Below are 25052 nucleotides of genomic sequence, written 5' to 3' on the forward strand. Positions count from 1 at the left end.
AAGTTATAAAGTATATCTTAAGACAGACAAAGAAAATATGGCAAAACCACGACGGTGTTTCTTGCCTGCTAAGAGAACCTATTGCAAACTGTATTTTACCAGTCCCTGTGGCCCGAGGGGCTCCAGACTCAGGACCAACTGTGTAACGGCACAGAAGAATTTGGGATCCCAAGATTTCCTTTCCCCTGTAATAAACTATCGTTCAGTTCATTCAATAAGGGAATATTCCACTTGGGTCAACGATGGCAGCTCAGGCAAACAAAAGCAGCCTTTATGCTCCATCTAGACGTCGCAAGGTGCTTATTCGATTTCTTCTGCATCAGGGGCACTGTTCCTTACCTAATATGTATACATTTGCCGAGTGTTATTCAGCCTTTGTTGCTTCTGACCCTCACTTGGCATTTAATTCCCAGTCCACCAGGGTATTCATGCTTGATGGCACTGATGCACACACTGAATGCTTTATTTATTTAATGGCACAGGGAATGAAGCTATAAACTGCATTAGACAATATCCTGTTTAAAGATGCCAGTGGTCGGCGTCGCAGCGTTACTGACCCACGTCTACAGCGGTGAATCTGCCACTGGAATTTAGAGGACAGTATATAATGATTACAGATCAATACCGCAATAAGGAAAGAATAAGGTTTCAAGTCAAAACCCTATTTAACATTTTTCAGGAATATCGTTCTAGCACTGAAAACGCTACGCTTGGTTTTACGTTCCCTGTTTGTCAAAGACGCACATTAATCTTCACTGCTAGCGGCAACGAAATTTTCCTCCAAGTACTGCAGTCCCTAGTAAAAACTGCTGATGCTACAACGAAATTTAAGACACAGCCCTGTGTGGCTATGCAGAATTGTTTTAAGGCATGGTGCTCTGCGCCTGAAGCGGCAGAGCTGATTGTAAACAATTCACGTACAACCTGGTAACTAGCGAAGAAAAAAAAACCCCACTGTTGGTCAGTGGAACAACTTTGTCACTTCTAACAACAGAAGGAACTTCGCCTACACTGGTACGCTGGGGGCTCTCTCCTAGTTAAGGTGAGGTTTTTCACCACAGAGAAGCTCACGAATGTTATTCAAATATTCTCTCAAAAGGTCTATTGTCTAAACCCAACCAAACAACGTTTGACCAAAACATGATGGAAGTGACCAGCACAGCTGCGACCCACTGAAATCTCCCCGTTCGAAGGCACTGGCTAAAGGGAAGTACGGCACGACTGCAACAGGCAACCACAGCAAGAGGTACTTCAGAGGAACTTAAATTATTCTGGAAGCCTGGGACCTAAGATCCATAACAGCCTATATCATCCGTTGTTTTTAATTATGTCTTTTAAAAAAGCTCCCCTGCTGTGCTTCTGAAATACTAAATGGCCTCCACAGCTACTCCGCATAACTCATTCTCATTCATGATTACAAGACGGTGTTTTCAGACTATTCCCTCTTTCCCAGCAACTACTGAAATGAGGAAGGGGAAAAAAAAAAATCATTTTGTCTTAATTCCTATTTAAGCCATCCATTTGAGGCATAAAATTTGAAATGCAATAAATGCCAAGTCACAGTACATAGCATTTACATTATGTTTCTGCAGAATTCCTATGTAAAAGAAAGATTAAAATGTTAAGCATGCCCATTTTGTTATTTGTTTTTAGGAAAAAAAAACCCAAACCAGTAAATGTTTTACTCTTAAGCAGGATAGTGTGAACTGAAAAAGAGCTGGTTCCAATTTATATTCTTCTGTGCAGGATACAGAGTTCAAAGAGTACAACCACATACTTTAAAACGCTCTGCTCGATGCAGTAGCTGGGGCAGTTCCTAACCACCCTTCTCCCTTCCAAAGCCCTACGCTGACAGGTGTAGCTGTCCCGTAAGCTGTGCCTTCACCTGCTACTTCTCAGAAGGTTCTGTCCTCGAGGTTCAAACGCAACACGCTGGAAGACATACTTAAAGGACAAGGTTCAGCCACTTTGACCTGTTCTCTGCAGGATTGCTTCCGTAAACACCGATGGCCTTTTTCTTTCTTTGCCCTCTCCTTATTCCTAACGCACCGCCCATTCTTTTTCCAAGAACACTGCCATGAAGAACTGTACCGTTTGCACAGAGGAATCACCACTGTTGTCTCCCTGAGAAAAGAAGAGCACGGTACTGGAAAGGGAATGACTGAAGGCTGGGGGTCATAAGGACTAAGCCTTAAAGACAGAACACAGAGCACTCACGAATTCCCGACTAGTCACAACGTGCCGAGGACCGCGTTCCCCCTCTGGAAGCTCCTCTGCGGCACACGTAAGCAGCAGCCAAGCTAACGCCAACAGCGGCAGTATTGGATTTTCTGGACAGTTTCTCCGGTCGGATGTAGCTCGAGCTCTGTTGATGGGGAATAACGCTCGACCGCTGCATCCCCCAGCACGTGCCCCGATACAACGCCCCAAGACGGGCGAAGCACAGGTAACAACACGGACCTTACAGCAAGACAGCCGAGTCGGACTAAACCCCTGCTTCGTCGAGTTCTTTCTTGACCGAAAGACGTGGGGACTGTCTCTTGGTGACTTACAGAGAAACCACCAGGTCTAGGGGGGGATACACTGTCATTCTTCATCTTTTTCTTTTTTTCTTTTTTTTTTTTTAAGCATTGATTTTGAACAGCACATTAGAAAGAAGGATGACAGAATCAATAGAATTTAAGATGCTCTTGTAATCTGGGTTTAACATCATAGCAACACCTCTAATCAAAGACAGGGAACCCTTTGTGGCATTCCGACATCTACATCTGTCATGTGGATACGGCTTTTATTGAGCTGAATTAACAACTTCAGTCAAATAATTAAAATCTAGCTGCCCAAAATGTCAGAGCGAAAGTAGTTTAACACTTCATCATTCTTGTAAAAGTGTAATTTTAATCTGCGCATTATGCCAGCTGTTTTGTGGGTTTTACAATAAAAGTAATCAAGCAGTAGAACAGAGAAAGAAATTGTGAAACAGCAAAAGAAACAACATTACAGTAGCCCGCCACATGTTGAAATTAGCACCGATTTTACTCCATGGAAATTAAATCCACCTATAAAAACTGATAATACCTCAAAACTATAAGCAAGGGAATACTTATAACATCAAATCCAACCTGGGTTCTATTTTTCTCCTTAAATAAAAAGGGTCATAAAAATCTCTCATTTCCTCCCAAAAGCTGAACTAAAAAATATCATGGGTTCTATCCCTCCATTTGCCTTCTCATATCCTGTTGCACTGGGAAAACGCGATTCTCCAACTACAAACTAAGTTTAAAAAGACCACGGCTGTCTTTTCAAATGGCATAAATGAGCATCGCCACAAAAAAAAGAAAGGGGGGGGGGGGGGAAAGAAAGAAAATAAGTTTGGCTTTCATCTTCGCTGCTCCTCCTCGTTGCGGCTCGGTGCTTTGCGGTGTGCTTTTCTCCTTCTTACCAGCACAAGTGGCTCACCCAAGCTGCCTCACCGCTCAGGTTCCGACCGCACTTGTGCAGGGAGGGGCAAACTAAAGCTGGAAACAGGTCCCGGGGGTGGGGGAGAAGGGTAGGATGCTTTTTTAAGTGGCCACGCTGGCTTATTTCAATCGCAAATGAGTATAATCTCAGTTTTCTGTTACTCTCAGCACTTGAAGGATTTGCTAATTTAATTAATAACAACTGAAACACAGAGAAGGCAACAAGTATTGGTAACTCTTCGTAACAGAGATTTCTCTGTCCTTCCCTGCTGTTGTTAGTGGTAGTGATGTACCAGACCATCTACCATCTCTCTTTACTAAGAGATATGACCTTTTCGAAACGAAGGAGTAAGTGTGAGACCGGGGAGGGAAAGGAGGTGAAAGATGACGCCGGTGCTGCAGTCATTTCATGTTAAAGGCTCTGCTTCTACATGTAATTCACACCGCTGAAGTCAGAATAATTTGAGAGTCGACTTTTCAGCAGCCTGTAGAAACGGTGTGGTTTGTTTCAGGAAACGCCGTCCTCGCCGAAATGCTGGTAAAGTATGGGTAGTTATGTCAAAGTGAAAATCACAATTTTACAAAAACTTCGATGCCTTACTTTTAAAAATAAACTGTGTCTCTGTGATAACTTTCCTTTACTGCCTTGATGCCAGTTATTCTGAGTTCTACTGATACGTATCTTTGTTTCAGCCTGGTTCTCTCCTTACTGACTGCGTTAACAATCTTAATGAGAACACCACACTTTCCATACAGATGAAAAAAAACTTCACAGCCATGTCTTCCCCCCCCCCCCCCCCTCCCCTTTGCTCGCTTCTCTTATGATTCAAAATGCAGAGCAGGTTATTTCAAATTATGAGACTTGTACCACAGCAGTGGAGACCCTACAGCAAAACACTTCCCAAGGGCCAAGTGCTGCCCCCAGCTTCTTATTTGTTTCAGTGGAAGTCTTAAACAGGCAAAGATGACAAAAAATAGTAAGCACCTGGGGAAGAGATTAAGTTTAAGTAATAAGAAAAAAAACCCCACCCTAATCTTAAATACTTCTACTCATTGTGGGAAGGTGCTGACACACTTCTCACCTCTGCAAAGTGACAAGTAACGAGACAACTTAATTCTTTCATATTTCGACAATGCTAGCTATGCCTAGAGACTGCAGTTAAAATTTCTGGCAAGAAATTTTCATTCCTGTGACTTGGATCCAAGTCCCAACAAGCACCTAGGCTGATAGAGCTGAGATAACTCACAGATCGAGTTTCTAGGTTAAATTAATACATCCCTCTACTACTCACTTCAGGCTGAGTAAGGTGAACTGAATTTCATTAAGAAAATCTGGAAAGTGCTGTTTGAATTGGCAAGGAAATAAGGAAGGATGGTGGGAGGCAGAGACTAGCAGCTGAACACATCTGCAGCCTCAACTCCAAACCTTTCCAGAAATCCACAATCCTCCCGGATGAAGGGAGGGGGGGGAAAAAAAAAAAAAAAGATTAACGAGAACATGCACTGAAGAATGCTCTCTTAGCCGGACCGGCCACTAAACCAACATTAACTTGAAATGCCTTGATGCTTCTGGGAGATTAAGAAATGCCCCGAAGGGGAAACACTGCAAAAGAAAAGGATTAACGAGAAGTGAGTTCTAAAAACTTTTTTTCTGTTTTTAATTGTAGACAAGCCAGAAATGGGAGAACAACAGCTGAAGGGGAAATTAGAAAGAAAATGGAACTCCTGGAGACGATAAGGAATGGAGAGGGTTCAGATCTCTCATGAGATTATTACAGCTAACAACCCAATTCAGAGAGCTGCAAGATCCACGCTGCCATTTCTAATCCCTTATAGCATCAACAAATCTGACCAGCTACAGTGTAGAAAATAAACATTGCAGGCGAGTAGTTTGATGTAGTGGTAATTCAGCTGGTTTTAGTCTTTGTTTAAAAGTACCCGGTGTTCACCTGGCTAAATGTTTTTCCTTGGGTTTTTGTTTGGTTTTTTTTTTTTTTGCACTCAAGCACACCACTCTAGAGAAGCCTGGGGTGGGCCTTCTCCCTCAGACACCTTCCAAACATTCTCCACCTCACAAAAATTAACTAGGAAATCCGTACAACACTTGCTTCTCGTTATTTTAGCGTTCCACGTGGGAAACTGCATATCCCTCGTTACAAATGCCTCTGGCCCACAATTATTCGGACCGAGAGGCTGCAGCTTTTCCTGCATTAGAAGTATTTTCTTCTCCCCACCCTGCAGAACACCTTGCCTCGCAGGGGACGCATCCCACTGCTGCCAGCCCCACGTCCCACACACCCCCCTGTACACGTCCAGTAGATAAACGCTTTTTAACGCTGAGAAGTGTGAAAGGGTCACACAACCTCGACGACAAAACGGGGAAGAGCCAAGAAAGAAAGGTAAGATACGAAGGCAGAAGCGTAGAGCTCGCTTCCCAAGGAAACCCTTCCCAGCTCCTGCGCCGCCTCGGTTCGCTTGGCAGGTTGTCGAGCTCCTCCTCCACCCATCGCTCCCCTGCTTCGGAGTTACTCGCAGCTACGTTTCCTCTGCTCCTTTGTGCACGATGGAGTCCCCCCAGGGCTGCTTGCAGCACTCGCTCAGGGCTACCTTCCTCTCCCTTCCATCAAAGCGGAGTATCTTAGTCTCCTATCGGGCATCTCTGCCTTTCACAGTTTCCAGCACTAGTCATACCAAACAGGGCTGTGGAAGCTGGTATTTCTCCCTCCTGCTTTCTGGAGTAAAAACTTACTCTAAACCAACGCACTTCAGTAGGACACCGCTCTCCTTGCCCCAGCGAGTCGTGTTTCATTCAAATGAGATTCAAGATGTACTGTAATGCACCACTCCAGATGATAAATCTTAAATATTTAGAAGCATTCGACACGTACACAGGTTACTGTATTACCTCACGCCTTTTTTGTGCTTTACGGAGGTCACATGCAACATGTGAGTATCACGGCCAGCAGCTAGAATGCCTTTTCCAGATTACTGACCAGTACTGGTTTGTATCAGTTTGGGAGTCTTGTCACCACAAAATGCAGTTCCCTCCAGCTGAATCTTAAGCAAAACCACCAAATACAACAAATCTGGATTTCTGGTACTGTTGTAACATCCAATTTCTTTGTTCAGATTCAGATCCATTAAGCTCCAATAACAGAAAATATGCCGTGTTAAGAGGTGAAAGAATACAGTCCGTGTTCCTTAAAATAACAGCAAGATTTTCTTTTTGAATTGTTTTAAATATTTCCTACGCGTCCCAAAGGAATCTACTGCCTTCTGCACGAATCCAGCCTCTTCTGCATGTGCAGGGCAACCTGCACATTAAAAATGCCGTGCCTTGGCACCAACAGCTTTCCACGTGAATAAACCATGAGAAGATACGGGAGAGCAGTGACAACTACACTTAGAACTGAACTGCACAGCAACGTGTTTAAACCCTTTCTGGTTGTTGAAGTAACAAGGGAGATTACAGGTTGACCATAGGAAACACCAGCACGATGAAAACAATGCAAGAGTTTACTTCTACAGCTCAACCTCTGTCCCCCTAAATATATACATCAATTCTTCCCAACGGTCTGTGAACATAGCTCTGATGGTATAAAGCCGATCCAAAAGAAACACGTATTGTAGCAAAAAAAAAAAAAAAAGGGAAAAACAAACCTGTCTTTCCAATAATCATTATATTGTAGTTATAAGACATAACACAGTGTAGTACTGAAGACAAATATTAAGTTTTAATTACAGGATATAGAAACTGAATTTGCTTAATATGATACACTGAAATTTTATTTGAAGTTTTTCATCGTTTTAAGAATTACTGCTTAACATATGATGCCATAAACATTACTCTTAAGGTAATTTAATTTTTTTCCAAGATAAAATATTTCACTATGAATATTTCCCATTTCTTTCATTTAGAGGCACTTTTTTTTCTACTATGAGTTTTGGAAAGGACAGAAAAAAATCATGGTTTTGTGAAAGTGTCCAGTTTTCTCTGAATTCAGTTTGTTTCTACATGATCAATCCCAGCTGAGCTCATAAATCTCCCAGTAAAACTTATGAAACAGCTACAAGTATCAGGAAGACAAGAAATGGCTGATCTGCCTTTCTGCTCAGGCTATTTTGGGGTGAGAGATCAGTTTCCCAGATGCCTATTCATGCCCGGACGGGGAAGGCATTATAATGAAAACCCGGAGTTAAAAGGTCTGGGGCCTTACCCGGCCTGGAGGTATTCTCTGAAAATCCTGTTTTTCCGGGTCTAGGAGCCGCCTAAAGAAGTGACCCCTCGCACAAGGTAAAGGAGCTCTTCCGAGGCCTGAAATACATCCCTAGGTGCGAGATGCTGCTCTGTCTTTGCCATTTGCCCATTTCCCTCGGGTCAATGCACTTCAGCAGAAACAAGAGCTGGAAACCGCCACTGTCATCGTCTCCCCTGACGGCGTTTTAGGCACCCAAAACGCAGACAGCTGCCAAGCAGCATCCATGAACACACTTTTCCTCACACCCAAGGACCCATCGCGTGCACCTGCGATGAAGCCGTTGCCTCCACCTCTAAGCACACCAACACTTTTAAAAACACTTGGCTCCTGGGACCAAAACCTGAAGCTTTGTAGCAACCAGGACATCGACAGGGGACTGCAGGAATGGTTTCAGACTTGGTCTGAGCCGTCGTTAAACTGCGTGGCCACACCAAGGGGTAGGAGCCCCACGTCCTCCTCCGTGGCCCCATCCACATCCAGCCCCTCGTGCTGCCCCTGGGCTGGGAACGGGTCCAGGCCAGCACCGTGATGGGCTCCGAGCCCCTGCTCCGGTCAGCACGGGGACGGCCGTGCCCACCGGGGAGAGGGGGAACCGGCAGCCAGGGCTGGGGCGGAGGAGGAGCACCCCCGTTTTCGGCGGCGGGACTGACTTCAGCCAGAAACCCCCATACCCCCGCTAAGCCCCCAAAGCCCCCGGGGCAAACCGGCCAGGGCTGCTGCTGCTGCAGCACCTCAAGGAAGCGCCAGTCTTAGCCAGACGTTTCTACCTCCACAATCAGATTAAGATTTAAATCAGAGTTAATTGATTGAAAAAATTCTCTGCGAAGTTAATTGTTCTCCGAGCTTGCTGAATTGCTGCCTTACAAACTCAGAGACAGAAAACAATACAGATTAAGCACATGGAGAAAGTTTAAATTCATTTCAGGGAGCTGGATCCGATTATCATGAATATTTATTTCACTTTAGATTGGCACTCCCAGAAACACGCATCGCCAATAGTTTAGATATGCAAAGAGACCAGGAAGACCTAATCCGCTACATCAAAACCCACACACTGATTTTTAAGGCGCTCTGCTTTGCGTAGACTAACTGCACACTCAGGTATTATTTGACTCATTCCTTTCAGGACTACAGGCTCAGGACAGTTTCCCACCTGTAAGATGCAAAAAGACACAATGACATATATTTATAATTATCCTTTTGGTACCTGCTGAGTTTTCAGTCAAAACTGTTCATCTGTGAATGTATATTTTATGCAACAGATGCCAGAGGAAATGACTTGGCTGTAAGCATTAATTTATTTTTAAAATCATGTTTCCTTTAGCATCCTTAGTTTGAGAGGAAAGGACCTCTGAATGCTCATCAAGGTTCTGGCGTTCACTCCCGCTGTATTTTAGGGCAAGTAACTTGACCTTTCGCTCCATGATTTATTCATTTATAAAATGAAGAAATGTTAACACAACAGCACTAGAAGTTAACGGTTCATCAAACGGTCTGAGGATACCGTGCAGCGGAGAGCTGCGCTACACTCTACCGCACACCTTCCCAGGCTTTCAAGCTACTTTTTTTGTGGTTTTTAAATTTTCTGCCATTTTTTACATTTTTCTTTTTTAATGAGGAAATCTACTTAGAACGAGTTTGCTGACACAAGCCCAGGCTTCAGCAGGGGGGGAGATAAACCTCAATGGATGCACATAGCTGCTCTCTTCCACTATCAAAACTGCCCTGTCTCCCCCAGGAACTTCTGCGGCAGATGGAGAAGCAGGGAAGAGGAACGTCCCAGCGAGCAGGGCGGGTGGTGGCTCAAGGGCAGGTTTCCGAGCTCCAGGTCTCCGTGCTGCTCAGCCAACCCGCTCAGGTGCTCCCTCGGCAGGGCCAGGGCCCAGCCCAGCCAAGCTGGTCCCGCAGCGAGCCGCCGCCGCCCAGCCCAGCGCCCCTCCGAGGGGACGAACACGGCCACGGCGAGAGCCAAGGGAAACCACGATCGATGCAGCGTAACCTGCGCGCGCCGACAGGGCGACCCGCCTTCGATCAGGCTTCCCAACCCCAGCAAAGGCAGAGGGAACCTCACCCAGCCGTGAGGAAGCATCTCCCGGGTGAGGGAGAATTTCTTACCAAGCGCTGTATTTTTTAAGGTGTTGAAAGCACCTCGTTCTCCCTGCCTGAAAGGGAAGTTAGGCACACCACTGTCAGCCTTCCCCCACGTATTAACCAGAGTTATTACCTTGATCTCTTTTACTCCTACCCAAAGTGATAACGAAATGGCAATTTTTTTTTTTTCTAGCTGTTGAAACAGAACCTCCTTGTTTTCTTGCTGTAACTGCAAGGCAGACGGGTTACATGGAAATGAAGGAGAGGAAGAGAGAGATTTGCACGGATTTGTTCTCACAGAACCCCATGAGAATTAACCTTGGAAACAAACTGAGGTCCTTTAAAATGGGCTTTGGGATCAATACTGATGGCTTTTGAATGCACCGGTTTTAAACACAAGTTATCACGCAGCAGCACGAGCTCAACGCGAGTGCATCAAGAGATGGCAGGAGTCACTTTCAAGCCAGCTGAAAACCTACCTGTTGATTTGCTAGATTCTGTACTTATTGATAAACTAGGCATTAAAATATTCATTCTCTTCATAACCGGTGCTCGAGAGCGCATCGTTAGTAACTAAATTTTCTTCATCAGGATTCCAAACTCTGGTCTGAGTTTTCAATTCAAAACAAAGGCATTGTCATCCACCAGGCTGCCTTTTTTTTTTTTTTTTTTTTTTTGCTTGTTTTTTTCTTGTGCTTCTTTGTTTTTTCTTGGTTTTGTCTGCTTAGGTGTGGGGGTTTTTTTTAACTTCACAAGTTGCTATATAGCAACTCCTGAGTGCTAGCAAATATTAACTTGCAAACCAGAGGCAAGAAATAAAATGAGCATGAAGGTGCAACTACTAATAAAACTGCCGTGGGCCTGCGTACGTAACCGAGACGCTCAAGCGCACATGGTGCATGTTGGACTGCGCGGCGTGCCCGAGAACGGAACCGGTAACTCTCATGGGAAGTGGGGAAAAATGCAAGGAGAAATGGTAAAGAAACAGATGTTGCACTTGCTCATCGCAAGGAATGCATCTATTCTATAAACACCACTAAAGAAGCCTGAAAGGGCAACTGGATGACATCAGCACTTCTGAAGTTTCTTTGGATTCATTTTAATAAATATCAGGTAAAGGGAGGCACAATTTAGCTGTCTGAATTACGGGATTATGAATTAAAAGGTTCCTTTTACCATTCCGTACTCAAACCACAGTCATCTGAAGCATAAGACTGTAATACGAATTCTTAAAGAATGAGAAAATATTATCAGTTCTGCAAGTGATTAAGTCTAGCCCAAAAAAGAACATGTAAGGCAAGCGCTTCGGAAAGCCTGCCTTTTTGTATAAATGACAGATCAAAGCAGTATTAGTAAAATTATATAATCCTGTTAAACTGGATCCTGGAAAAGGAGCACTGAAAGGCAATTTAGGCTCTACCACTTCCTTAAACCACCACATTCTATTTATTTTAACTTGCAGGTCCTTGCAAAACTCTCACTGGCATGTAAGTGCTTTCCTTTCTGCTGAAATCACAAGACAAGACAATCAGGTTTGTTATCAAAAAACCTCTGACCTAACACACACATGCACACGTTTTCCTTGGGCAACAGCAGTCTTCTGCTTTTCACGCCGGCAAATTTTTATAAAGACAGAAAAACTCTCTCAAATTTGTCTTCTGTTCTTCACCGAAGAGTTTAAAAAAAACCCCCGAAAGCCCAAATACAGATGGATGGAGATTTCTGATGTGCTCTGCACACTGTCCTGTCACCCCAGGACCACCTGCAACCCTGCTCTGTACAGAGAGGTGTTCTCAAAAACACCTGGGTAAGCTGTCTGCCCAAGGACTATAGACGGGAGATAAGAGGTAATTAGCAAATGGAACCATTCCTAGCACTCCTCCTTCGACATTAAGTGCCGAGCTGCAGCAGCAAGCTGGCACCTGGTAGAGGGAAACGCTAGATGTGATCATTTCAATTTACACATTCAGCACTACAGCCCATATGCTTGTCAATGTGAGAGTGGCAGCGGTAACACAGATACCCTAAGAAAATGCTCTGTTGAAATGCTGACATGAAATTTTTATGTATGAAGCAGACCCTCTCCTCTGGACCATCTGTAACTTCTTCTTTTCTCATGGGGCATGTGTTGGCCATAAAATCTTTTCATTAAAAAATAAAAATAAAAAAGTAAGTTTGACTTTAAAGAGAAAATTACAAGCCCTTAAACAGCCATAAACTGAGTTTATATGCCCAGGCATTATTCATATAAACACACTACTTTCTCAGCAAGAAGAAAAATCTGCTGAGCAGAAAAAGTTTGCTGCAATTAGATATAGCAAAATTTATAACTCTGCTGCAAATTTAAAGAAAAGTATCTGGCACTATGACTTGTACCACTATATAAAGTTAACCCAACCAGCAAAATACGACTGGTTTTGACTCCGGACTCTGTGGTCTATTTTCCCATGCTGAGGTTCTGTGCACATCTTGAACTCACAGGTGTTTTTCCAGAAGGTTTTCCAACGATTTCATAACCAGAAATTCTTACAACAAAAGTAGGAAGCCCACTTTTGTGTGAGAAGTGACGAGTTTGCTGGATTTGGTGACCAACTAAGGCTAAGGAAGACAATGCAGAGAAGCTGAGTGATTTCCTCCGCACAGCTGAGGTTCGCGGGGTGGCTTAGGTCATTAGAAAAGGACGATGGAGAGGATGGAGGGAGAGAAAACAGGATGGCAAGGTTTACAAGGCAACGGTGTTACTCAACGTACTCCTTAAGCGATCCAGAAACGGGGTGAGAGAAGTGGAGAAATCTACTCCCTGATAACGTCCTTAAAAAGTAAAGTCTACTTTTTAGTAGGCAAGGCAAGAAGATTCATGACCACAGTAACGCACTCCAAGCTAAAAATATAAATATAGGGTATTAAAAAAAAAATTAGGATATTAAAAAAAGTAATTAAGCAATGAGTCAGGATATAGCTACTGGGACCCAACGACAGCAGAGAATTAAGAAGTGGCCCCTGTAAGCAGGCTCCTTTGGGCATTTTAGGATTTTGGAACCTTCTTCTGAAGCTTCCAACACTGACCAGCAGCCAAAGAAAAAAAATCTGAACGAGCAGGACCGAGACATCATACGGCAATTCCCGTTCCTGTAAAAGCACACGCCATCTCAAATCCCTAAAGCACCTTCAAAAGGACTAGCTTACCTGGGAAACGAGTCCCTTGGAAAAACCTCGTTTCCCTCCGCAGGACAAGAAGTCAAATCCAACTCTGACCTCTACCTAACCACACCCTTACAAAGCCACAAGGACAGTCTTCGTATTCGCACTTTTAAGCTCCTGCAGACAATTTGGAATACCCTTCACCACCTTTCACAACCAAATCAAGGAGATTCAGGCTCTAGGTACTCTGACTTTGGATGACAAGAGTCCCACAAAGTAGCATTAATTGTGTTAAAGAGCCAAACTGGCACTAGAGTATAACAAAAAATGACACAATTTAGACCTGCCCTCCCTCCTGAAAGCAAAATGCCCATCCATCTGGCACACTGGCCTCCCAAGTTCCAGCAGACACACAGATCCCACCGTTTTTTTTCCTCCACTTAAGGGCCCCAAACATCCCCTGATCATCAAACCCTACTGCTGGCACTGCAGAAAGCCCACACCTGACGCGGAGAAGCTGTGCACATCTCCACATGCTCCAGAGACTTTCCGAAACAACTCGCCAGCAGCGCCGACTGAAAGGGTGTCACGTTAGTATGTCAACAGCAGAAATACGATCAAAAATACGTGTTTTCCACAGAAAACTGGAATTTGTCAGAGGGGAGGGAAGAGGTGCATGAGGATCTACTATTGTGTATTTTTATTATTTTTTTTAAGTATTTATTTTGGATCTAGTTTAGAAATTACTCCGTCACGTTCTAACCATATGCTTCATCGGAGTTTTTTCTTCCTCCCTCTAAACAGCATCAAAGCCCTACACTGACCTCACTAGAGGTACTTTGATCCCCTAAACACGACACACACAGAAAACAACTGCAGTGCCTCTCCTAAAGTCTCTGACTAAGGTCTGGGTGTATATCCCAGGGACACGGGCGAACCTGACAGCCCGAAGAACAGAGCCATCCGTTCAGGCTGCAGACAGGCCATTGTGTCCTCTGTTCTCCTGACTCAGCAGAACAAGCATTCTGGTAACCTTCAACGCTCTGGTCGAGGAAACCGAGAAAGAGGAGTGTGAAAAACCCAGAGAAAAACAAAACTACGCATTCGCAGTCTAGGGGTGTTAGTCGACCGTGATTCTAGAGGAGACACCTACCCGTGCTGCAGATCTAACTTAGGAGGCATGGCTTTATAAACGCTCATGGAATAAAAATGAGGTTTCAGCTGAGCATATATGTACACTCTGTTTTTATATATACATACACACACACACATATATATTTAAAAAAAAATCTCTTTTTAAGCTCAAACTATGCAGGTTATTTCTTCAAAAATGCATTCCCAACGAAGGGTATACATTTGTGTGGGTAATACAAATGGAAATTGATTCCAGAGTCTTTTATCCCAATACCTCCTTCACCTCTAATTCCCCTGGGTTATCTTAAGGATGTAGCATAATTGAGAATTACTTTCACGGAACAGCAATTTTAGATAAATGGGATATTGGAGATGAGAGTTGTTATGTCTAAAAACGCTTTCATGCGTAAAACATGAAACATGGTGCAGTAAACATAGCATGTTTTGCCTATTAAACAGTCAACTGACATAAATAAATATTAAAAAATTCTTTAAGAACTGATTTTTTTTGTTTACAAGCTTTCAGGAAAAGTCACCTCATGAAGACCAACCTGAGGTACCACAAAAATGTGAATTCCATTGATAGATCTATTGTTCATACTCACGTGAATCCCTCGCTTGTGAGCAGCTAACTAACACTACATTATCAAGATATAAAGACGCTGCGTAAAAATTCTCAAAATCTTCAATAAATGAGCTCTCCTCACGTTATTTCTTCGTAGTGTCATTGGAAACAATTCATTGGGCCTTATCAGACAGGAGTTCCCATTTTCTATCATTCCATTTTAACCTGCCTAATCAGCTGAACAAAAGTACTTTATGTAAAATGATTCCTTTAGTTGCCTTAGCTACAAATCCCTGCAGTACTGTATAATTGAAATCTACTCACGTAAGTTAGGAATAATTAGGACCCCAAATTAAGCCAAACACAAAGTTAATTCAAATAGTCAGCTGCTGTCATTTAAACGGTTACAGAGCATTATTGTTGCTTAACATCTTTGAACGCTTTTTAATGCGCCTTCCCCTCTGCCATCACGCTCTGGTCCCTCACTCCAAATGGAAACAGGACCACGAGAACAAATTTTGGTCAGGTCACAATCATTCATACCTGGACCAAAGATTGTCTTTAGTAAAGTTTCTCTCCCTCACTGTCACTAGATCATTTTTTTTATATGTATCAGCCAAATTAAAAAAAAAAAAAAGAATTAAAAAGAATGGAAACAGACGAGGCTCTGAGGTAAATAAAATCAGAATCATTGAGTCTGTTACAAATGGCATTAACGTAACAACAAACTTTTAATAGCAAATATTCAGAAAGTCTCTCTTTGTACCCCAAAAAACCTTTTGTGAAAAGAAGGCAACATAGGAATGCTGTTAAAATGGAGCCGTAACAAATCCAAGAGCTAGAAAACAGTGCATCGAAGAGGTAAGGTTACCTACTGTAACAGGAGCTGCTGACTGAACAAAGTGAAATTCAAAATAATTCATACAGCAAACTGTTATACTGCCACATATAATACATATTATAAAATAATTGTTACATTACTAGATTATCGTGTAACTGGGGAAGAAAACACTGGCGGTTAAAAGCACATCTCGACCATTTTTCTGTCGGCACACAGTTTACACTGCAGAACAAAACGCTGTGTATATTTAAATCCTTCAAGACAGTTTACATACGGCTGGCTTCCAGACTTCTGTATTCTGAATTTTTAAAAACATATTTGCACAGATGTTTTTTATATATATATATATATATATATACGAAGATAGGTATCTCCTCCCCTCTCTGTCTATCTTGACATTAGTATAAAGACACAGAAGATTTAAATTTTTTTTTATTACTGAGCAGGACATGAATTGAAGGCCTAAACCAAACAGTTTACGCCTGATATGCTATGCTGATATATTTAATTTTTTTTTCCAGCTGGTCCATTAATACATGAAGTGATGTTTTGTGGACTCTATCCATCTTTACGGGTAATAATCCACATCACAAACCACCCGTTTGCCCTCTAGTACTTTCCATGCTTCACTCTCCACGCACGCCAGCTTCATCTGTTTCAAATTAAACGATGCAAAAGCCTAAGCAACAAACTGTTCCGTTTTGTTTACTAAAAGCATATTTACCTTAAGCCACTAAAAAGTATGATCAGTTCTAAGCCACAAACCCACGTTTTTCCAATAGACTTTCAATGGTAACTTAACAATGGCACGGAATAAATCCTAACTTTATGCTTAAGGTAACATTTTCTAATTAAAAAAAGACAAAATATTCCCCAAGCCTAAGTTAGAGAAAAGAACTGGGGCAGCTCGATGGGGAGAAAAAGGAGAAATCAATGCGCAAAGCTGTGGAAGGCAGAGCGAGCCACGGGCAGAGTCAAACAGGATCAGTGGCGAACAGGCAAATCCGACTGAAGCTCACTAGAAGATGGTTAAAACAGAAGTGATGTGACAGAGTGCTGAAGTCTTTAAAAAGCAAACATTTCCCATTGCTTTTCCAACTGAAAACGCAGCAGGATCGAAGAATCGGGTTTCGGCATCAACTTCCTCTCGGGTTTCCTAAATGAATTACTGAACTCAAATTTAACAGGAAAATTGCTCCAACAGCACCTTGCATTAATCGTACTTTCTGCTGGAACAGGACAAAACTACCTCACTCCTGAGAGAGACGTCAAAACCCCTGACGAGGGAGAACACGAGAGCCAGCTCTCCTTCCATCGTCAAGATCCCTCGTAAAACTCGCCGAGCGCTGGGTCCAACGACTGGAAGTTACGTGGTGCCCGGGGCTCCGCACGGGTACGGGTTGCTCAGGCAACAGATGAAAAAAAAAAAAAAAAAAATGCATTTTTCTTCCCAACTCGTCTCCCCCCACACCCATTTTACACACCGAGAAGCCATCAGTGGTTGTTAGACCAGCATAAACCGAGAGAAGACAAAGAAGGGAACACTCCCAGCCACCTGGACTGGTCCAAGCTGGGGAGGGACAGCGAGGGAACCTCCCCTACACGGGCTGCCCTCGCGTCACCGGGACACGGAGGAATCGCCTCCCTGCCTGAAAGAAGGGCCCACGAACCGAGCTAACCGTCACACAACTCGATTTCTTTACACCTCAAAAGAGAGCCGGGAGATGAGAGATTACAGAACCACCAGGAGCTTTAGCACCATTGGGTTTTGCAAGCCAGGGGGGCAGTGCAAGACTCATCCTGGGAGGGCAGGAATTTGGGACACCTTCAAGCAAAAGGATTTTTTCAGCTCCTAGCTATATCAGGAAGAACTGCACCTTCAATTTCTCGTACAATGTCTTTGGATTCGAGGTACGGCTCATTTACAGAATCGCCCATACAAAACGTATCCTGTGTTAAAATGTAAAAAAAAAAATAGTATTCCTGAAAAAAAGTGGACGATTGAAAAAATACCCAGCGTTCCCGTGTCTCATTTGAAACTTCAATCCAAACAACCCATCAATCAATAAACTAGTATTACCCATAGAAATGAGTAAAACTGAAGCCGCCCCAGCTTTGACAGAACGAAATTTTATCAAATCTGAAGCGATCAGAACTAAAAAACCTGCAGTGTGATCCTACCAACACAGGCACCCAGCAAGGACCACGTAAAACTGAAAGCACAACAAAATCATTCATGAACCTTTGCTATGGATGTGTGTGGTTTACTCCCTGATCTTCCTTTCTTTAATTTTACACCTGGACAGCGTGTAACACAACGAAATGCTGCTTTAGAGCCACGTGATCCAAGCACAAAGTCACATAATAAGCAAAGAAAATAATAAGCAGAGGGAGCAGCTATAAACATTCTTCTAACCAACCAATGTTGATGAGTCAATAGAGCCCTAATTAAGCACTATAAAAGGCCAGACATTTTTAAGTGTCTCTTCCATGAAGGTCAGTGTATAAATACGTACAACTGCGTAACAACGTGCTGGGAGCCCCTGCGCTGTTAAACGCGTGTACGGTGAGCGTGTGGATGGACAACACGCCGAGAACTTCTCCCTGAACAGCTTTACCTCCTCTTCCTCACGTAATACAGCCGGCAACGCTCTCCCCAACACAGAAGCAGGCACATACATGAAACCTTTACCACAGCTCCTTACCGAGTCCTCCTCCTGTCGGGCTTTCGTCCTATAGGTGCTTGCTGCCTTCAAGACACCCGCACAGCACGCACCAGGCACACAACGCCCTCCTGCTCTGTCCCGTTACTCACAGAGGCAGACCACGAACATCAGCGGATCTACTCGCAAGTGCAAAGCCCGTTATGTGCTTGTACAACTTGGCAACGCATATTAAATCTAAAATCACCGTACTTTCTGGCAGTTTTCACAGCCTGATCATAAGGACAGTAAATGCAGTAAGAAAGCCAGTGCTGGGGCATTCACTGCTACCAGATGCTTCAGGCAGCCACGCTTCCATTTCACGTTATGACCTAAAAGTACAATATTAAGACAGGAAATACTGCTAAAGCCATATAAAAAACCTCGTTACCAAGACAAACAGTATTCTTCCACTCGACAGAAAACAGAAACGAAAATAATTAAACGCTTAAAAAAAATACAACTGTTAATAAAAATAAGTGACATATTTATATTTACTAACAGAATACTAATGAATCCCACTCGCTTTTTTAAAGACACATACGTCCAAATTCTGCCAGCGTGTTCTTGGAAAGGTCCCTTACCGTAATAAACTAACCTAACATATACCCAGATTTGTATTTAATGAAAGAAAAGCCCCTCGGGCACCGCTGCGAGTGCAGGGCAGCTGAAGGTTCAGTCAGTCCCCTCTCAGGGCAGCGGTCAGCTGCTGGCTCGCCTTGCCACCGAGGTGAGGGCGACGAAGGATGGTGGAGCAACAGCACAGAGGGCTCTGAAAACACAGCATCTGCCCTGAGCACAGCACGCTGCGTGTCTAGTTTTACACGTTACGGGGCGCTTTTCTGCTGAATACCGAGCTCAAGAAGATGCAAAGCCTCCCTTCATAAAGGGGAATGGTTTTAAGTAACTGAGGAAGAAGATTGCATATCAAAATAGTAACGCTATTATTCATCTCAGAGTAATTATGCATTTATACTTTTTCTTTCTTTGCTTAAATTATAGGACCCTTACATTAATATTTCCTAGCAAATTCTCATATAAATGCTAGTTACAGTATTTAAAATGGCGCTTCACGCATTCTTCTACACGGTTCTTCTACACTTTAAAATAGTGGTGGTTTTGCTTTGGTTTCAGAACTGTAATGGTACAGCACAGGACCCCGCAGACCTCGCTGCTCAGGGAATATATGAAAGGCTTTTCACTGCCAGCACGGTACAGAAGCCCTGGCTTTTGCAGGCAGCCTGTCAGTCTCCATTACCTGGAAACGCACTTGAAAAGTTTAACAGACATTCCTCTTTCAGAAGAAGTCTGGGCTCACTGTCTGGATCCATTTCCTTCTCAGAAGACCCGTTGGGCCTACGCCGCCCTCGGAAAAGGGGGGAGAGGTGTCCCGGAGGAGAACGCCCCAGCACGTCCCAGTCCAGGAAAGAAAACAGGGCTGGGCGCAGCAGTTGCCTTCTGCAGAAACCCAACGGCGCCCTTCGCGCAGACACATTCTGCTGCATCATCATCCGCGTTAAACCGACTGAACGCCAACGTTTGCTGAGGAATCGTGGAACACGAGGCGGACAGGACAGGAACGAACGCAGCAGGGGAAGGCTCATCAGAGTGACCCTCCCACGGGCGGGCCGCGGGACGCTGCGTTTGCCTAGGGAGGCTTTGCAACCTCGGGTAAACCAAGCGGCTGCCTACTAACTGTGCGCCTCCCGGAGCTCTCGCTGTGGTAAACTCCCTGGCTAGAAATTAAATCAGGGCTCCTACCTGCTCCTGCGCCACTCCCTAAGGGGTTTCACCCCTTGTGGAAGCTAAATCTGCTAATTAACAAAAGTTCATTTCTTCTCAAGTCTGGGGTACGAGGTTTTTTTGAGGTTGGGCAAGGCCCTACTAATACTTCCGAGTAAAGGTGTAGGAAAGCCGACGTCCTTCTACAGTTTGCTGAAGACCTGGGCCACATGCCTTAGACACTCTTAGTGGCTTGATGGGAGCTCTGAAGCGATTCACCAGAACAGCCAACGCCTCTGTAGCGGCCCAAGGCACATTATCAGTATTTATTATGTCCTTTCTTTAGCAAATGCACCAACGTTGGATACACACTTACAACCGCTTCCCATTTAACACTCAGCTCCTTGGTTGGCAGAAGTGGAATTTACCGGAATTTATACTTCTCAGCACAACGTTAATTAAAAAATGTACATTCAGAGGCAAAGACAGACTGGATTTTTTTCTAAAAAACATTAATGCCATTTAGGAAAACAGAATTAAATAGCTAATGAAAGCATGATGCTTCTTCCTTTGGACAACGCGCAGATAACAATTCGTAATAAAATGAATTAAAATTGTATTAAACCTTGATTAAAATAAAATGTAAGCCAAGAAAATTACTTCAGTGCTTCCCAAGCACTTGTGCTTCTCAAGCAGCAGAAGAGATTAAAAACAAAAGGCATCTGAAGCTAGTCAAAAAGGTGGACTTTGTAAGCAAGATAAAGCTCAAAATATCAAAACTTGTACAGTCGAAAACCCAACCTTAATCAGAATGTTTAGCTCTGACATCTTTTTTTCATATGCATATTAGTGTATCTGTCTTAACTTGCTTGCAGAGAAACCAATAATATGCATAATAAGCTTTTTACTCTGCTTTGCTATGGAAACAAGGCATGTGTGATCTCACTCCTTGACTTTCTGTCTTTTCTCAGATAATTTTTAACTTGTTGGATGATTTCACCTAATTAGGAAGGGGAGGGGGGGAAGAAAAAAAAACCAAAACAGAAGAAAGAGGTGATGTCAGAAGCAATTCCTTTCCTACAGTTTGTAGGGAATGGGTAAGTAAAGACGTGGGACTCAACTGCACGGGATGGACCGTGAACCCTCTGCGTTCGCGAGGGGACGGCATGGGACAGGGACGGGGATGGGTGCTGGCGCGGCGGCAGCTCCCACCTCCCCCAGGCACCCAGCCACGGCGCAAGGCCGGTCTTCACACAGCTACCTGCCCAACTCCGATCCAAACGCCCTTCCCAGGTAGTTCTTTCAGCCTGTCTCTAATAAAATCACCGTTTCAAAGTCATACCTTTAGTAGATTACGCTAGAAAAAGGGGCAGAAAAATACCTTTGGAAATAACGTTAACATTCAAGCTCATAACTTCAGCTTATCACTCCTTTTTCCTGCCCCTCAGTTTTTCCTTATTTAGGGCTGCAATGCTTGCTGTTGGTGGTAACAGCAGTGTTCTTCAAAGCCCCTACACAACCTGTTGGTGATCAACGTGCCAGCAGGGTCTAGATAATACCTCGGTGCAGTTTTCCCCTCCAGCTGCCAGCACTGGCCTGTTCCAGGTTCATTCCACCTGAAGGAACCGTCTGCTTCAAAAGCAACCCCACCTGGACTGCACTCGCCAGGAAAAACAGAGCAAAACCAAGACCTTCTCCACTGAAGATACGATTCCTACTTGGACAGGCATCACTAAAGCAAAACTGCAGCCTTCACGCAACTGTGCCTGCTTGCTAACTCCCCGGTGAGTTAAAGTTAAGGCGCTGTGAGAGTAATGAAGTCTTTATCTTGATTGGAAAATGTTTCATTATATGAACAAATGAATCACTTGTCCACATCCAGGATCTTTTTTTCCCCTCTCTCTCTCTGTTTAACTGTACAGAAACACTGAAATAGAACAGCAGGGAATTCAGCCAGGTTTCATCTCCCCCACCGACTGCAACAACCCGTGTATACACATAGGATTTCTATAAAAAAACCTCAAGTTCCAAGCAAGAGAACTAAAGATTTTCTTATTTCTCGCAAAAGTTAGATGCTCTTATTCTAACCTTTGTTCATGCTCGTACTTCCAGGCATGAAGTGCTACTAAAGCACGTTACACTTGGCATCTCTTATTACTGAAGCAGAAGGCAATGTAATCTTGTGAGAAAGTGTAATAATGCGGTATTCATTTTGCTTCTGTGGCTGGAAGCCAACTCTATATTAATATTCATTTCCAGTATACAGAGCCACAATATTTCATTTATTTTAAGAATTTACAATTAATTTGGTATGATTCTGTTATCTGCTCCCAATTTCCTTCCCTGTTTCTTTTAGCTGAAAAAGCAGCTCTCGTATAGACTTTAAAAAAGTGAATTCACAACTGAAGCATCAGAAGATTGCTACTGGCTACTAAAAGCAAGAAAAACAGGGACAGAACAAAATGAACTTGAAATATTACAGATGACAATGGAAATTAGCTTTCTGCAAACGGCAAAAATTCAATCTGCAGAAGTTCTCAGCTGACTTTTTCCTCTCCAAACCCTCTGCGCAGCACACAATGTAACCGAACCAGTGAAAGGGAGCTGTTTGTCTGCTTTTCCTTCCTGTTTTCAAATGTTTCTCAACCACCACATGGCATTAAACTGCAAATACGTGAACCTCTGTAAAACGTGCTAGATGGAGGGATTTGAAACAATTACAGCGACAGCTAAAATCCTGAGCGTTTCAAAACGTTGGGAAAAACATAAATAGGTGCCTCTACTTCCTACACCTTCGGTTTGAACTGGTGCAGCCACCTTGGCAATGGCAGTGCATTTACAATTAACACAAGCTATTACCGAACCGGCCAGTCCTAAGGTTCGTAATTCCATTCTCCTAATACACCTTTACCTTCCTTACCTGTGAAAGAGGCTGAAAAGCATTTCACCTTCCAGCTGCCGGCACGTACCGTCCTGTACCAGTGAGATTATCCCCCAGACTCCACAGACCCAGGAGAGCAGCGGGGGCAGCAGCTCCCAAATCAGAAACCCCACCGCCGATGAAGCCACCCGAGGCTCGCCGCGTGCCCTGGGCAATGCCCATCTTCCCACCCATCCTGGCAATACTGAAGAAGAAAGAGGGAAAGGAGGGGAAACTGCCTGTGAAAGCGGTTGAAACGAGACTTCGCCACGTCCAGAAGCCTTCACGAAGGCTCCTGCCGGGAGGCGCTCCCCGAGGTGCGCGTACGTTCGCACAGACGCACCACCAGCGCTGCAGCCGAGCCTGTCAGCCAGCACGACCCGAGCTGCCTTAGTCCGGAATCAGTGCTTTGGAAACCACGCGGCGAACATGGAAGCCCGTGTGCAGTATTTACATTTGTATTCTTGGGTTTTGCCATTTTTGGGGACTAGATCCCTTTCCTTTGTATAGATTGGGGAAAAAAAAAAAAGAGAGAGGGGGAGGCAGAGCAGCTTTCCTGAAGTATCTCTGAAAATTCAGCCTCAAAATCCAAAGAATTTTGACAGGGTAAAGTACATATCTGCTTTAAGAGATGGTGAGATCACGCCACAGATGCGCCAAAGAAGCCTGTATATTATCTACTGACTACTGAATAATGTAAGATGACACGGAGGTGCTTTTTCATTACTGAACCAGTCTTTTCACCTGCAACCTAGTCAATCAAAATGATTACACCCAGAAATAGCCTCAAGTTCCACACGAATATTTGTAATTAAGAATTCATAAACCACGTTCTCCTGATCACGCGTTCGTGTTTCTCTGTCTATTCGGAGGGCCACAAGAACAGCTGGGGAGAGACACAAACTGGATAAAACAAGAGTTTATGAAGAAAAACAGATGAAGAATAGATGATACAACTTTTTTTTCAAGAAAGTTTCTCCTCTCTCATCTCTTTAAGAGCTACTTTAAACACCACATCTGATAGCACTGAAGTATTTTTCCCTTTTTTTTAAAAAAGCAGAAATATTTTTAAGTAGATGCTATTTCTGTATGCACTTGGGGTTCTATTTCCTGAAATTTAACTTGCAAGGTTCTAATCTTAAGGAAGCGTTTGCCATTTTATTTTTCAGCTAGCCAAATTAGACAAGTAAAACAGTTATTCCATTTGCACTGTTTAGTTATTTTATATCACATTTAACATCTTTACACATTCTGTTGAGAACAGAAAAAAGAAGAAGAAACAGGAGAAGTCCAAAAACAAGGCACCTACCAATTAAGGATATTAATACTGTCACTTCCGCTGCCTGAATGATGCGTTTCAGTTTCAACATACCACACTGTATCGGAACCAAAAAATGTATTTTCTTTTTTTCATTAAAAAGAGACAATTTGAGTATTATAAATTAAACCTAGAACATCTTACAAATACTTTTACTTTGACATCCTAAAACTTCAAGTCATCTACCAGAAATTAATTGTACAGACCATTCATCTCATCTGCAAACTCAAGTGAAAAATAATCTAAAGCTTACCTTCAGTACACTGCAGGAAGCCGATAATGAGCAGAAACCAAAAACTTTGCATTCTGCAGCCAGAAGACACCATTATTGATGCCTGTAAGAATTTTCTTTGTATTCCTTAATGAATCCAGTTATAAAAGCCCAGCATCATCGAAACCGGTGGTCTGCATTATTCCTCTTCATACCTGGAGAAGCAGAGGATTTGGAAGAAAAGGAGAAAAAAAAAAAAAAACCCATCAATAGCTGAACACCAATAATTGGGAATACCAAATTTCACTTGACACGAAGACAGAAATTTTTAATAAAAACTGACAGTATGGCTGTACTCTAGTTGGGAATTTGGCGGGTTTGTGGGATGTAATCTCTCAAGGTCAGTGATCATTAAAGAGAATGCCAAATAATGATACGTGTTAAAGTTGAAAGTACAAATGTTACTGATGTACTCCTACTCAGACACATTAAAAAAAAAAAAAATATGTTTTCTCTGAATGGAAGAAACTGGATTTGCAGATGACTAGGCTCACCTTTTCCCACTCCCCAAATCTGACAAAATCTCAAAGAACCACCATAAAATTAAACCTAGGGCACTGCCGTATTTCTTAGGGATTTGAAACACGGAGTAGCCAAGAACACCGGAGCAACACCGCTCAAGCCCACAGC

The 25052-nt window shown here is 43.3% G+C and overlaps 1 protein-coding gene across 5 annotated transcripts in view; it reads right to left on the reverse strand.

Moving 5' to 3' along the window:
• Positions 1–24477, reverse strand: part of ADGRL2 (adhesion G protein-coupled receptor L2) — a 124907-nt gene extending 100430 nt beyond the window's left edge. For all 5 annotated transcript variants that reach the window (XM_086462887.1, XM_086462886.1, XM_086462885.1 and 2 more), the window contains exon 1: positions 24405–24477. In XM_086462887.1, coding sequence (XP_086319013.1) covers positions 24405–24477 — 73 coding nt within the window. The remainder of the gene's footprint in view (positions 1–24404) is intronic.
• Between the last annotated feature and the right edge of the window lie 575 nt (positions 24478–25052).

This window comes from Leptosomus discolor, chromosome 3 (genome assembly GCF_034619465.1).
Source record: "Leptosomus discolor isolate bLepDis1 chromosome 3, bLepDis1.hap2, whole genome shotgun sequence".
Lineage (NCBI taxonomy): Eukaryota > Metazoa > Chordata > Aves > Leptosomiformes > Leptosomidae > Leptosomus > Leptosomus discolor.